Raw genomic sequence first — 16,782 nt, forward strand, 5'->3', positions numbered from 1 at the left:
TGTAGCACTTGTAACGTTGACTATTTTTAAACCATGGACCATATTATATTTAGGCAGATCTCATACTTGCTGATAGATTTAATTTTGTTCTCTATATATTGTTTCCTTATAGATTGGGTAAACTCAGTTTTATTGTTTATTTTACGTAATGTCGAGTCGTAATAGTAATGTCGAGAAAAAAGTCTTTTCGTATTTTCTAGTAAAAAACTTGCAATAAAATCTTTTTGGTTGTATTGTTTGTAACTGGCTGGTTTTAATACCATGAAAAGATCTAGAATAAATAATAAGAATAGTTACATTTTTTTTTATCATACGTTACAATGAGAACCGGTCGTTGAATTTACGTCTCTGTTGGAGATATTAAGTTAGTCTAACTTAAATAATGACGTTGCTGAGTAACGCCTACCTTGATTTATAAAAATTGTATGTTTTAGAAATAAAAAGGACATGGGTTCAAAGCCCGTGGATGTATATTACTAATATAAAAAAAATACCATGGAAAGATGACATTTAAAAAATGAAATTAAAAAGTAAACAACAGTTTCCCGTCACATTTGTTTTTCTGGCCACCAATCTTCGTGTTGCTCTATTTCTTGCACCAATAGATTTCCAACTGTTCGATCTCTTCAGAATTTTTTTGGAACGTCTCATTCTTTTCAACCCTCCTTCCTCTCATGGTCATATATCATGTTATATATAAGAAAAATTAAAATTATAGTTAAATAAATATAACATTAAAATTTTTATCAGTATTCCAAATCCTAAAATTATGACTATTTCCATAATCCAATCATTTTTTTATAGTTATGATAAAAATGTCTATTGTTCCAATGTCAATTGTCATTGTCACCCGATTAGCCGTCAACCGTCGTGTCCATCATGAGAACTAGGTCGAAAGAGTAGTCTATGTCTAGTTTTTGAACTATTTCAGTCTTTCTTTATTTAAATAATCATTTCTGCGATGCAAAATTTAGCAAAAACTCGTTGATTATGAAATTTATTTCATAAGAACAAGCAACGTGTAACCTTGGTGAAAGAAATTATCAAAGGTAAAGTACGAATAATAATTATATTACTTTGCCATATTTTGTCTAGTAGATATTTTCTTAATTACATTTGAATGATTTATTATACATGATTCGATAGACTAATTCGAATTTAAGAGGTGCAATGTTTTAATATAAATATTTCGGAACTAAATCTCGAAAAAGACAAATTTAAGTTTCTAGCTTGTCAGCTGTAGTTAAGTGAATGTAATACGTATGCATAACATTAAACTCAAGAAAAACAACAGAGACATAACCTTTCTAAGTTTTTTAGACGATGACTTTTGCCTTTGAATATGTTAAAATAATATGTCGTAAGTAATTTGAATATTTTAAATTTTACTCAAGAATTAGAAACTTAACAAAATCTTATTTGTATCACGAAAAAAGTTGTGAATAATTCCACATTGGAAAATAGAACATATTTATGATTAAAAATTATTTTATTAATAACTAATTTGATAATGTTAATTAATATTTAGTAAAATACGGTTCTATATAATATTCATATAGGAGAAATCTAAAGTGTAATTAGTTAAAATACAAATCCATTATTTGGTTAAGCTATTTTCATTGCTTAATATTTAGTTTACATTTTTGTTTAATTTAGGTAAGACCATATGGAAAAAGAAAAATGGCTGAGAGTCATAGTTTGAACTATGAAGTAAGGGAGTTGAAACTGGGAACAAGTTTCACCAACAATAAGGCATCACAGTATCATACAATTAAGTGTAAGTACCTATTATATAAAATGATAATTAGTTTATATAAATTAAAAAAGTTATAAGTATATTATATTTAACACAAATCTCTTATAACACTGCTGTTAATATGCTTTCTGTGTGTGTCTGTATGTTGTAAATGTCTATAGTGATTACATAAGATATATTACCTAATTACAAATTGAAATATGTATGTAATCTGAAAAGCTAATTAAGTAATAAATCAACTTTTAATGTTGGTAAAACAAAAGCATAAAATATTGATAAGAAGTTATCAACTTATTTTTATAAAAATATTATGAGCAATGTTAGTAAAAAATGTAAAGTTCACTTTAAGAGAGATAAATTTTTTTTAAAAGAAAGTTCACTTTACATTTTTTCAAGTTTGTCTTTACAATATGATAAAAAGCGTAGTAAATTAATTTTGTTTTTGTGCCGTCAGCACATTACATTATATGTATTTGCAACCCTCAGTTGGAATGAGACACTCAAATGAGATACTCGCACGCATATTAAATATATTGTTCAGTTGTTCCTCTTTATTATTTATGATTACAAGTTGGAACCTAGAAGTAATTGAATTCTTAATAAATAACGTTGTGTGCCTTCCGTTTTCCTGGAGCATCACCAGCAGATCAGGATCACATTAGGGTCACCACTTTTAGCGGCTCGGTGTTATATGATGAAAATGTTGCCCATGAAAATGTTGTGCCCGTGGATCTTCGGTGTCCCAAGTCGCAGGCTTGCGTGCGCTCAACGAGTACAGCTGTCCATAAAAAATTTCAACTTCTTGTTGGATCTGAGGGCGAGAGCAAACGGTTCTGCTATCCGCTGTTTTAAGCTTCGCAAGAAGGCTTCTCCTCAATGGTCTTTGGAAAACTTTGGACCCCTATTCTGCTCAATCAGAGTAGCAATCTCTCTCGTATTTGAGCAGTGGAGGTCTCAGCGTACAAGTTTCCGTATCCTCTTAGAAAGAGCCCTCTGATCTGGCGAAGCAGCGGACAACTCGCGCCTTCGTCGCATCAGATCCAAGGCTTCGGGAGAAAGTTTGGACTGCTTCGTTGACTTCGTTGGCGGAAAGTGTCTGCGACCCAGTGTACACACCGTCTTCACCACGTTGTCGGTCATCTCGTCTACGTCAGCAGTAGTTTTCAGCGAATCGAATTGGTTTTGGAGTTCCAATTGGAACTGCTCGGAGCCACTTAGTATTTGGGGCAGCATAGGTCCGAGAATAGATTTCATCAAGCGGGCCCGCTCTTTTCGGAGGCCACTGAGACATCTCTGAATATATGTCTTTTATCCGCTATGATGAAATCTATCTCGTTCCTCCACACAGTATCGGGGCTTTGCCATGTCCACCACCTTTGGGGCTTCTTCTCAAAAAATGAGTTTATCAAGAAGAGCCCCTCCGATTCGAGGAAGTTGACAAGCATCTGCCTCCTGCGATTCCTTTGCCCCAGTCTGTGTGGTCCGATTCTCTATCCGTCGCGGTTTTGTACTCCCAATTTAGCGTTAAAGTCTCCCATAACAACGCTGTAGAAGGTCGAAGTAGTGCCATGTATGACCGTTTTAATGTCTTCATACAAGGCTTCGACTTCATCGTCAGAGTGTGCCGAGTTCGGCGCATATACCTGTATCACTTTCAGGGAGTACCTGTCAGTGACTTTAAGTACAAGGTATGCTACCCGGGTCGACACACTGCTTCGACTTCCACGATGTTTTTAGTGAGAGTCTTGTGGACCAGAAAAACGACGCCACCTTGGGAAAACCCATAACCTTCACGGAAGTAGAACAAGTCCGGAGTCCAGGATCATCGTGTTCTCACTCTCTATTCGGACTTCAGACAACCCCAGTACGCTCCACTTAATGTGACTCAGTTCTACTTTAAGCTCGGTAAGGTGATGGTCCAACCGTAGCGTGCGCCCATTATACATAGCCAGGTGTAATTTTGATTGGCATCCTCCCGTAACCGGTGACTCTTAGCACCCTCTTACCTCACTGTTACCGTAGCCGCTGCTGTAGCCGGGAATAGTGGGGCTGCCGGGAACTGAGTGCCGAAACTTTTGACGCGAACTCATAGGGGTTTTTGCCCACGGTTGTCACCACGCTGGGCAAGCGGGTTGGTGACCGCAAGGCTTTGTCGCACCGAAGACGCTGTTGCCCGTCCTCGGTCTGTGCATTTAAAAAGCCAGCTGTAGGATGGCTATCCCGCCATCGGTCGGCTTGGCTAGTTCCATGGTGGTATTGGAACTTTGCTATCCCTTAGTCGCCTCTTACGACACCCACGGGATGAGAGGGGGGTGGCTAAATTCTAAAGTGCCGTAGCCACACAGCAAAAAAACAGTAAATAGTAGTATAGTATATTATAGTAGTGATAGCAAGAATTAATTTTTTCCATTTTTGCAACAATTTTCATTGATCTCTCCTAATATTAAAAAGTATATTCACTTATGAGAGATGTAGTGTAATGTTTGCTTAAAGAGTTCCTTGATAAATGGTTAGTCTAATATTAAAAGAATCTACAACTCTAATCAGTAAGTAGTTCCGAAGATTAATGCGTTAAAAAGAAAAGAAAAAAAAAAACCATTTTTCCAAACAATGCCACAGCAATCATTACACATTTTGTTTACGATTTAACTTCATAGACTGACCTAGTGTTCAAGCCTGTATTTTAAAGGTTAACCAAATTAAACCAAAACAAACTTTGTTATTAAATATTTTTCTTTCTTTCAAACTCTTCAGCTTTATAATATTGTATCAAATCGTTGCTTATGATTTATGAATATATCACAGTTAAAAATTTATTTATGCAGGGATTTAAAAAACAAAAAGATAAAAACAAATCTGCTAAGTTGATTTGTCAGTATTTGTAAAGTAAATGTTTAAAAACCTAAATGTGTTAATATACTTTTTTTTCAGATGATTTCAAACCGGCCTCTGTGGACGTCAATAAAATGGCGACAGTTGACGTAGGCACCAATAACCAGGTGACCGTAACTGTACCTCATTTAGGTAAGTCAAAAAAAACTCCAACACTTTTTTCCTTTTTTTTATAAGACTAGTTCGCCAAACAAGCATACAGCTCACCTGATGGTAAGCAAGTACCGTACCTTATGTAAGTCTGCAACACCAAAAGCATCACATGTCAACCCTACCCCCAAATCTCTCCAAAAGTTTTAGTCACCTTACTCATCATAGAAACACAACACTACTTGAAAGCAGTCATTTAGTATTACCTCAGTCTACTTTAGATTTTTTTTTAAATAAATGCTTCACACTCCACGGCCCCCAGTAGGATTTTCTCCTGTGTTGGGAGACAGGAAACACACAATATGCAAGCATTTTTTGCAGGATATATTCGGCTGTGTTGAGTAGCTGAGTATTTTCCGTATTCAAATATAGTTATAATTGAAATCTCACTCACCACAGGAACATAACACTGTTTGAAAAAGTTTTATTTAGCTGTGACATCTTCTATGTCTCAATAGAGCCTTGATGCCGAAAGAGGCCTTTGGTACAAAAGAGTTTTTTGTTTTGAAGGAGACTTCTGCCCAGCAGAGTGATATAGATATTACAGGCTGAATAAATCAACCAATTAATATATATTAACCTGTGCTAACCTTCTTTTTGAATGCTATATAAATGTCCAACTTGAATAAAAAAAAAAAAAAAAAAATTAGGTAACTTGAAGAAAAAACTATTTTTAATTATTCTTAAATTTTTTAATTTATTTGTGGTTTATATTTTTACATAAGAAAAAGTTATCAGATTATTTCAATTGCTTGGTGCTGTGTATTTTTATTTATTTAACACTTTATTGCAAACATACTACATATAAATTAATATTAAAATAGTACAACTGGCAGTCTTATATAAAGCATCTCTTTCAGACAAATATAAAGATTTTGTTTATTTATAACATATATTATTAACTTTGTAGATGGAGCTGGAGTTCCACAGACAGTATTTAAAGGCAGTCAACGACCATATGCAAAAGAATGTGTTTTAATAATAGACAGAGTTACCGGGGAAATTACCCTAGAAAAACTTTCTAGCAATATTCAAGTTAAAAAGACTCGGTAAGTGTCTTGATTTGTTTACAGAATTTGTCCCTTTTAATGTATATCTAAACCTAACTAAAATCAATAAGATGCCATGTCTCATGAAAAATACATTAGTAGATAATGTCGAAGTATCAGTTTCCACGAAATGAAAAAAAAAACATGGTAAATATCTCGTTTTTAAATAATTTTAGTAATAAAATTGATAATTTCAAATTGTAATATTGTCTTTTTCTTGAAATTTTTCTATTGGTGAAATTTTATTATCTTTTCATTATGTAAGAACCTTCTACAATTATAAAAAAGTGAACAATAAATGAAATCAGTAGTTATTCTCAAGTTCACAGCGCGACCAAGGGAATATTCATATATATATGCAGATTACTACTAGCTTGGATGCCTCATATGTACATTTCCCACAACAACAATAACTATGTCTCATATGTCTGTATTAATTATATTTTAAGAATAGTTATAAGTAATTGAAATAAGGTAAAAGTGAATAAAACTAAACCAGCCACCTCACCTAAATTCATAATTAAGTATGATCATTAAACACCATGAAGTGGACAATTTTTTGAATTAATCATAAAATATATTATCTGTTTTGATAGTTTATGACAAGTTGTAACATTTTTTGTGATAATCATTAGGTCACAATAGAATTTTAATTTTAAAATATTATTTTATTCAAGTTTAATTACAATCTGTTACGGTCTAGTGTGACAGTAATTAACAGTAATACTCTCAAGATTAGGCATATTAAAGAGAAATTATACATTTTTTAAGCAAAATGTATTTTTTTGATTTAACTTTATTTAAAAAAAACAAATTATTTCCTTTATTTACAACAGAATTTTTTGATTTAAATTCTAAATAGTCGCATTTTTATTAGTTTTCTTGTTACCTAATTTAGTTAAAGTTGTCAATCATCTATAATTTTTTTTCTTTTACTATTTGTGTAATTTAAATGATTTTGTGTGAATATTTTTGGTGATCAAATACAAAAAAAAACTACAACATTAACAAAAAAAAAATTTCAGGCAGGAAACTAATTCGAAACCCAGACCCCTAACTCCTGTGACATCAGATTTTACAAATACGACTCAGAGGTCGACGTCTCGTACTCGTGTGGCTACAAACAGGAGAACTAATACAGGTAATTACAACATTCATTAACAGTTTTAGTAAAGTTTTGAAACAATTACATTTCTTTTATGATTACAATTGTAAAATTTTGAATCAGTTGTTATTGTTACTATAATAATTTTGCTATTAGTAAAAATTAGGTCAGAATCGATAGAAATAAAGTGTTTGATTATGGATTTGACTTAAATATTAGTCAACTAAACTTACTAAAATTATAAGTAACTTTAATTGTATACAAATTCTAATATCAAACATATAATCACAAATGTGAATATATAATAAAATAACTAAAACTTTTAAGCTTCAAGTATATTACAATGTTTGTCAGTAAATAAATATATTATTTTGTATAAATAGGGGCTAGCAGTGCTCACAATAATCAGAATCGGTTTAACCATGGAGCACCGAAAGCACAGAACATGGTCCGGTCACCTCCTCGAGTTAAGACTTCACCGCCACAAGCTCCGTAAGATATTAATTACAGAGATATTTATTTATTTATTTATTTATTTATTTATTCAGAAAACCAACAGCTTCTTATATACTATTCATATCATAAAGCATATTACAAAAAAAAAAAAAAAAAATATGTAATGACATTTAAGATTTTCCTTACATTGATAATATGATACTTTATTTCCCAAAAAGATTTATAACAATGGGTAAAAAAAAACATACAACTTAGCTTTTCTCTTGTTACTTGTGGGTAAAAACATACAACTTAGCTTTTCTCTTGTTACTATATTAGAAAAAAAAAATTTGCTATGTTCACTAACTGTTTTGATAGTACTTAGGTAGACTTTGATAGTACGTTTTGATACTACTGAGTTATTGTGTTCAGTGTCAACATAATGTAGTACGTGTATAGTACATATTAGTACTTCTGTTGATTACTTTTTTTTGGATAAACCTAATTGTTTAGGGTATAATGAGTAAACATTGGAAATAAAGACACATCTTACTGATATTATAAATGCGAAAGTTTGTAAAGATGGTTGGATGGATGTTTGTTACTTATTTTAGTCTCAAGTTGAAACTGAACTAACTGAAGTAGGGCACAGTAGGAAATATCTAAATCTGGAGCAGCCCGACTGGGGAAGTACCCCGACCTTACAGAAGATCACAGCTACATAATACTGCTTTCAAGCAGTGTCGTGTTCCTGTGGTGTGTAAGGTGACCAGTACTCTAGGGGGATTGGGGGTAAGGTCGACAACGCGCGTTGCTTCTACTGTTGCAGGCCGTCTACAGGCTACGTATACGTATTCGCTAAACAGCAAATGTGCCGTAGGCTTGCTTGCCGACCTAGCTGTATAAAAATAAAATTGGTATTGTAGCTAGAGATCCAGATGAACGCATAGCTTAATTTTCATCCCGACTCTTGCTATCTCAATCAGCTAATCTTACATATTAGGATTTAAAAGTGTCTAGGTAAATAAATTTTATAATTATATTAATTTACCCACCAGGTGGTCCGGAGGCGGTAACAGCACGCACGCGTCGCTGCCCATGATAGGGTTCGACGATGGCCCCGCCCACTCCCCGCCGGCACAAGCCCCCGCGGCTCACGCCCCGCCCCCCGCGGTCCCGCCCCCACATGTAGCCCCGCCCTCTCACGTGGCTCCGCCCGCGCACCTGGCCGCGCCACCGTCCCGCCACGCGCCGCCCCCGCCCGCTCCAGCACCCGCCCCCGCTGTGAGTATCCGTTACTCTACTACGTTCTATATTCAAGTGAAGTAGTCATTGAGGTAGGGCACAGCAGGATATATATATCCTGCTCAAAAGCTGGAGCAGTGTCCCCGTTTATCCCATCTGAGAAAGTACCTCAGAAGATCACGGTTGGATACTGCTCTCAAGTAGTATTGTGTTCCTGTAGAGAATTAGATGGCTAAAGCTCCTGGGAAGGGTCGAGAGTAAGATAGGCAACGCGCTTACTATCAAGTAGGCTATACACTTTTTTGCCGCCCTAGTCGTATATAAATATAAAAAAAAAATGTTTATTTACCTCTGCCTGTTTGCTTATTAGGTGGATCCTTTTCAATAATTCCTTGAGCATAATTATTTGACCTTTTTAGGAACTTTTGTTATTTTGTAACATGCTTATTGGCCATATCAGTCTTTTGGATAATTGATACTTAAATGACATATAGTATGTATTTTTTTGGAATGTAACAACAGACAAACTTTTTTTGTGTCGTTTGTTTGTTGGTTGGTTTTTTTGTATAAATATTCATACGTGAGAATAAAAGAGTGTAAACTTATATATATTAGAATATGTATATAAAATATAAATTCGTTCAAACATAATAGGGATAAATATTTATAAACTTTTTGCTGATGGTTTTCAGGTGTCACGACAGGACGACAGCTCGTCTAGTTCGTCGAGCGACAGCGATAGTGATAGCGGTAGTGGTAGTGATAGCGATGACAACGATTCCAGCGCGCACCACTCGCTTAGCAATGGTGAGTGCAATAGAGAGGGTGGATAAGAGTAGACAAGAGAAAATACTGTAAACTAGAGTAAGATCAATTGTAGTATAGTAGGTGAGAGTGTACTAGAGGAGGATGGAGTGTAGTATAGTAGGCTAGAATGTCTTAGAGGAAGATGGAGTGTAGTATAGTAGGTTAGAGTGTATTAGAGAAGGATGGAATGTAGTATAGTAGGTTAGAATGTACTAGAGGAGGACGGAGTGTAGTGTAGTACTTTAGAGTGTACTAGAGGAGGATGGATTGTAGTATAGTAGGCTAGAATGTATCAGAGGAAGATGGAGTGTAGTATAGTAGGTTAGAGTGTGTTAGAGAAGGACGGAGTGTAGTATAGTAGGTTAGAGTGTACTAGAGGAAGATGGAGTGTAGTATAGTAGGTTAGAGTGTATTAGAGAAGGATGGAATGTAGTATAGTAGGTTAGAATGTACTAGAGGAGGACGGAGTGTAGTGTAGTACTTTAGAGTGTACTAGAGGAGGATGGATTGTAGTATAGTAGGCTAGAATGTATCAGAGGAAGATGGAGTGTAGTATAGTAGGTTAGAGTGTGTTAGAGAAGGACGGAGTGTAGTATAGTAGGTTAGAGTGTACTAGAGGAAGATGGAGTGTAGTATAGTAGGTTAGAGTGTATTAGAGAAGGACGGAGTGTAGTATAGTAGGTTAGAGTGTATTAGAGAAGGACGGAGTGTAGTATAGTAGGTTAGAGTGTACTAGAGGAGGATGGAGTGTAGTATAGTAGGCTAGAATGTATCAGAGGAAGATGGAGTGTAGTATAGTAGGTTAGAGTGTGTTAGAGAAGGACGGAGTGTAGTATAGTAGGTTAGAGTGTACTAGAGGAAGATGGAGTGTAGTATAGTAGGCTAGTGTGTATTAGAGAAGGACGGAGTGTAGTATAGTAGTTTAGAATCTACTAGAGGAGGATGGAGTGTAATATAGTAGGCTAGAATGTATAAGAGGAAGATGGAGTATAGTATAGTAGGTTAGAGTGTATTAGAGAAGGACGGAGTGTAGTATAGTAGGCTAGAGTGTATTAAAGTAGGATGGAGTGAAATACAGTAGCAGTCTAATAAGAGTAGGTTTTAGTACATATACTATGCTAATTTAAACTAGAAAATACTGAAATAGACAAACGTAAATAAAAGTGGACTAACATAGAACAAAATAGAGAAAAATAAAGCAACTCATTATAATATATAAAATAGTAAATAGCTGAGTGTCTATATTATTGTTTTCCAGGCACAGCAGCTCTGCCCAGCGACGTCCTCAACGATGACCTTTGCCTCTCAGAGTCGGGCAGCGACTCCGACTGACCAACAAGACTTTCTGACCGGGAACTGTTACTGCTCGAGTACTTGAGACTTGGCAATTGAAGTCACGACTGCCTTCTGTATTTAAACTGATAACAGACAGTATTTTGTATTCAAATGTAACAGCAGTGTCATTGTTCAAAACTGTCTATGCTAATTGTTTTTTTTTTCCTCCTTTGTTAAGTGTATCGTCTAATCTGTATGCAGAACATTATTTGAAATATGAGTTTTATTTACACTTGTACAATCAATTATTGTATGTTAGTTGCAGTGTTTATTTGGTTTTCTTTTTTTTTTTTTTTGACAAATTGTGCTATCTTTAATTTTTTTATTGTTAGCTTCATTTTTCGACAATAATCAGGCTGTTAATTAATATTTATATAATGTATTTGAAGTCAAAATAATAATTGAACTTGATACGAGTTAAACTCGTAAGATTTTGGAACTAATAAAATTTTAACACATGTTTAATTGTGAACAAGTTATTTTTATTTTATTTTTTTAATATAAAAACCGAAAACGACATTACATTTTTCCTGTGTACGTGAATCTTCGTAAATAGAAGAAAACAGTCGTTTTACCATCTTCATCAATTCTTGCCATGTTTAAAGTAACATTGGTATTGATTATTTACTGCCATATCGTTATATAAAATTCATATTTTAAAATTTTTAAAGAAGTAAAATTCGAATTTATAACTTTTTAAGTCACGTTTGAAAATCGGATCTATTGTAAATGAAATGTCATAAAAACTCGTAACAGCATCAAACACAGTCGTCATTTGTAAGTTTACTTGTACATTGTAAAATAGTTATTGGGATCGAATTTAAAACTATATATAAAATATAGGGCTAATGAAATACTCTTCGGCGTCATGCTAAGCAAAAAATAAAATGTATATATCGATAAGAAACAATAATCTGTGAAAATTATATCAAATCTCATCTATGATAATGTAAAGAACTTATTATCGCTAGGAATAAAGGCCGGGAATAGTTGTAGATTATATTGTAATGTTTTTTTTTCTGACACACGAAAGTAAAACCTTTAATTTTTTATATGGAAACATTGTTGACATCACTAACGTCACTTAATACGTTAGTGTGCTAACTGACTTTTGATACTTTGCTTAAAAAAACTATAACAATTATTTCACAAAAAAAAAAAAATTAATGTTAAAATCAAATTTTAAAATAACGCTATTCAACATTTACTCTAAATTGAAATAAAGTTTAAATTTACATTTTCAAGTATCAAACTGAGTTAGTACTGAGTATTTTTTATTCTATTTTTGGTCGATTAGAGATGTATACTTTTTCTTTGACTTTCTAGATCTTTCGGGTCCTACTTTTGTATGTTAGACTATAGTCGATTTCTGATTATATCGATAAACTTATCAAAACTTAGTAAAACTTACAAATGTTAACGATATAGAATTAATTAGGTTAGTTAAGCGTGTATCATATTGAAAAATTATTGTGCCTCGAGTGAAATATAGATATATTTTTTATTTTATGCCAATTTTTTATCTAGATTTAAGATTATAGCGCTCGGTAAACACCGAACGATATTATACGTTTACGAGTCTGCAATAAATTATTATATAAAAATAGAAGATATTTCATTTATTACTAGCCGTACCCTGCGCTCGTTGCTGCGCTTATTTTTTTGGTCTTATCAACCTTAAAAACATTGTGGGCTCATGCATAACACTGCTGAAGATCATGACATGATGATCAAATGTATAGTTTACGATTCTATAAAGAACATACAGACAAACATTCATTATTATATATATAGATAATACTATTTTCCCATGATACCAAAAATAGTATAATTAGATTGACCTGTATCCTGGAAATTCCATTAGATTTGTTAAATTAGGGACAAAATTGAAAATCATTATTTCTTTGAAAACTTGTTATTCTTAGAACAACAATAAAAAGATTTTATGGATAAATTATTATGAGGTGAGTTTTTTAAGACGTTTATTTTTAACTTTGCAATTAATGATGAAAAAAAAAACAAAAAAGTATGGTAGGTATTTTAATTTTAAAATTATTGCACGGATTCTCATTTGAAGTAAACGAGACATGCTGACACGCTTTCTTAAAGAACGCGCTCTTTGACATTACCACAGAACCTGCAATCTTGATGTCTAGCTGGAAATTGTATCACGAATCACGGAGCTTAATTTTGCAAAATTTAATCAGATTATACCTGTTTAAATTTTTTTTTCTCACACCATATTTCACCAATAGTATTTACCGACGACCCCTAACTAAATTAATAATTTAAGACTATGTTTAATTATGTACTCATAAGTAATTGTTTTGTATAATGATACAGGTATAATAAAATAAAATAAAAATAAATTACATAATGTTGTATAACATTTCTAATATTTTTTTCGTCTTTGTTATGTCAAAATAGTAGACAGTATTTATTTTAAAAAATCTAATATTTTGAATTCAATTTACTTAAAATTAGATTTTTCATTTTATTTTATCTAACACGGCGAATATTAGACACAGTGTTATAAATAAAAAAAAACCTTTGCTTAAGGTAGCCACACAGTAAATGCTTGCGTACTATACTTGCATAAACAGCTAAATATGTTATTCTCGGCGTAACTTTCAGCATCACTATCAGCGTTGTTTCACACTATTTCAATTTCCACATTTTTTCATACCGCGCGTCTTATGGAGCAAAAAGTTATAATTATTTTTATTAAACATTGGTTTATCACTAATTACTTCATTTATTCCACGCGGACGAAGTCATGGGCACAGCTAGTATAATAAAAGAGTAACAATGTTAAATAATAACAATAAAAAATCACAAACAGACAGACAGACAAAAATTGAAGAAAATAAATTATTTTAGTTTATGTCGTGTATATATTACTCATATTACTATTATTTTCCTAAATGCATATATTGTATACACGATACATAAACCATACCATATGCATTTAGTAAAAAGCGCTTATGTTAATATTACAAACAGACCTTTTACTAACAGAAACTTTTTTCTGTTTTTTCTGTTGTCTTTTAAGATATAATGATTTATTTGTGGTTAAAATATATAAAAACCCATCAAAAGATACTGGAAATGCCTGCAATATAATTACTTTATAAATAGTCTTTTTGCGCTTGAAATCTTGCGCATTATTTCCATCAGGCGCTGTATTTCATTGTTGAGGTTTTCACCCATATCGAATTACGTCACCTCATTTGCTAAAAATTGTCTACGTGTCTTTTCCTAATAATTTTAAAGTTTAAACTAAGTAAGTTAATTATATATAATTCAAATTACATATATCTGCGGGTATCAGCGGAGACAACAATTTCAGTGCGGATAGTTAAATAATTTAATATTTTTTTTAAATCAAAATATTATATGTAGTTTAATAAAATATAAAAAAAATATTCTTAAGAAATAATAAGCATAGTAATAATATTATTAATATTTTCACCTCATTTACCACTGGGGATATAGCTCAGTGGTAGAGCATTCGACTGCAGATCGAGAGGTCCCCGGTTCAAACCCGGGTGTCCCCTTCGAACGTTTTTTAGTTATTCTGTTTTTCATAACGTTTCCAAGGTAAAATTAACGAGTTTGTGTTTTTGTACTAAGTCATCATAGTATTACCGAATTAAAGAAAAAAAAGAAACACGTTTATTCGTGACATCACACAAATCGCACACAGTTTTTACACAAACCGATAAATAAAATTAAAAATAGAATTAATTTTTTTTTTTTACTTTAGTAAGTATGTTTAATAATAAACTCCTTGAAGACCGGTATCCATTGAGAGATCAAAATTTATCGCAAGTAAGACCGAGTTAGAAATTGAATATATAAAATTAGCAGAAGATATAGACCCAAATAATAATTCTTTTCTAAATTCTATAACAAAAATTCTATTCAAAGCAATCATATTAATAAATAAAGATTATATTTGTTTATCAAATACGTAATTTGTACATATTATTTCGTTGTTTTCTTTATAATTTACACTTTATTGTAAACGACAAAAAAGTATGTTTGTCAGGTCCGCTCCGAAACGCGACTGTAGTTTATTTACATACTCCTTAAAAATGGTAGAGAGAAGAAATATGTTGAGTTCTTTAAGATTTATTAACTCTATTTCCAGCTATCTATCTAGTTTTTAATGTGCCTAATGTTAAATTATAGTAATCTCGAAATTATTATAGTTGATTTGTAACGACGATTAAAATATTTTTTAACCGACTTCAAACAAGGAGGAGGTTTCTCAATTCGATTTTTATGCGTGTTTGCGGATAATTTCATCGTTTATGAATCGATTTTGCTGATTATTTTTTTGTTGGAAAACAGATATCCCAAGGGCGGTACCATAATGAGGAAACTAGGATCTGATGATGGCATCTCAGAGAAATCGAGGGGAACTTTCGAAAATCGTAGTGCCGACTAGTGCGTTTGTTATTTTTTTCGTCTACCTACTTACATTGTATTACTTGTCTTGTCGATGTAATTGAAATCGGTTTTTTTCGTGCTAGCAAACAATATTAAATGTAATCAATCATCATATGACGAAATAAATATATACATAAGAAGTAACTTTTTCTTGATATATAATTTCCTCTTTACCCTCATAAAGGAGCTAGACGCTATATGAAAAGGTATCGCTATGTGAACTATTTATGAGACAATAGATTCAAAGTAAATAAGACTGGTATTTTAATTCAGTTCAATTTCGATTTTGATCATCATCATCATCATCAAATCAGCCTATCGCAGTCCACTGCTGGACATAGGCCTCCGCAAGTTCGAGCCAAAAATGGCGTGAACTCATGTGTTTTGCCCATAGTCACCACGCTGGGCAGGCGGGTTGGTGGCCGCAGGGCTGGCTTTGTCGCACCGAAGACGCTGCTGCCCGTCCTCGGCCTGTGTATTTCAAAGCTAGCATGGCTGGTTATCCCGCCATCGGTCGGCTTTATAAGTTCCAAGGTGATAGTGGAACTGTATTATCCCTTAGTCGCCTCTTACGACACCCGATTCTTCGATTTTGATAGTGTATAAATTTATCGTGTAAGAAAGAGCAGAAGTAGAAAATTGTTATCTTTAAAACTTCGTTTGGCAATGTTTGTGCAACTTTTCTAGGCAATAATTTTAGTGAAAAGCGGTAATTTTAATATTACAAACAGACACTCCAATTTTATTTATTTTCATAATAATATGTTCTTTCAAAATTATAAATTGATATAATTATATCCTTAATATTTTATTATTAACACATTCCCTCACATGAGACTAAAGCAAGTTAAATTACAAACGATAAAGCTTCACTTGGCAATCTCTATTTAGCGTTGAGTTAGTGATTGACAACGTATAAGAAAAATACATTATTAATAACTAGCGACACTTACTCTCGAATCACTCCATTAACTGAAGAAAACCGCAACAAAATCCGTTGCGTAGTTTTAAAGATCTAAGCATTCAGATACCAGGAAGCGACTTCGTTTTATACTATGTAATGATATATATTTGGAATATTACTTGTGCTTGTTATTATTGAAGGATGTCTAAAAATCGAAATGGCATGTCATTCGACGATTAAATTTTATTGTTTGTCATTTTCTGCTACATTATCTACATACATTGTATCGGGGTCATTATTTTAAGTATTACGTAAGCACCCTACTTAATACTTAAAACTTTAATAATGGGAATGGGAGTTTTGCTTATTTTTGGGGAAGTCCAGATTGTGGTTACGTCAGCAATGTTCATTTATTATTTCTTGTTTTTGTTTAGATTTTAATTTAAGCAAATATGGCCGAAACATGAGTGAGACCACATTAAAATCACACAGTTCAGTGAACACCAAGATGTTAAATGGTTTGAAGAGATCGATGTTGACATCTCGAAAGAATATGAAAGTGAGCACACACAACAACGAACAGCAAACATCCAATGTCATCGAAAATCGAGTCATGGACAGAGAACAATAATTAATTTGAATTAACAAT

The 16,782-nt window shown here is 32.9% G+C and overlaps 1 protein-coding gene and 1 non-coding gene across 2 annotated transcripts; both read left to right on the forward strand.

Moving 5' to 3' along the window:
* The first annotated feature begins 1,675 nt into the window (after positions 1-1,675).
* On the forward strand, positions 1,676-12,380 carry LOC123656064 (ell-associated factor Eaf). The gene is made up of 8 exons (XM_045591788.1): positions 1,676-1,777; positions 4,688-4,780; positions 5,709-5,847; positions 6,873-6,988; positions 7,336-7,444; positions 8,446-8,671; positions 9,325-9,457; positions 10,707-12,380. Exons 1-8 carry the CDS (start codon positions 1,681-1,683, stop codon positions 10,769-10,771), a joined length of 978 nt encoding a protein of 325 aa, XP_045447744.1. The 5' UTR covers positions 1,676-1,680; the 3' UTR covers positions 10,772-12,380.
* A 1,879-nt stretch (positions 12,381-14,259) lies between these two features.
* Positions 14,260-14,331, forward strand: Trnac-gca. The gene has a single exon. It is a non-coding gene; the product is annotated as a tRNA-Cys (tRNA).
* Positions 14,332-16,782: the final 2,451 nt, after the last annotated feature.

Source organism: Melitaea cinxia, chromosome 8, assembly GCF_905220565.1.
Source record: "Melitaea cinxia chromosome 8, ilMelCinx1.1, whole genome shotgun sequence".
NCBI lineage: Eukaryota > Metazoa > Arthropoda > Insecta > Lepidoptera > Nymphalidae > Melitaea > Melitaea cinxia.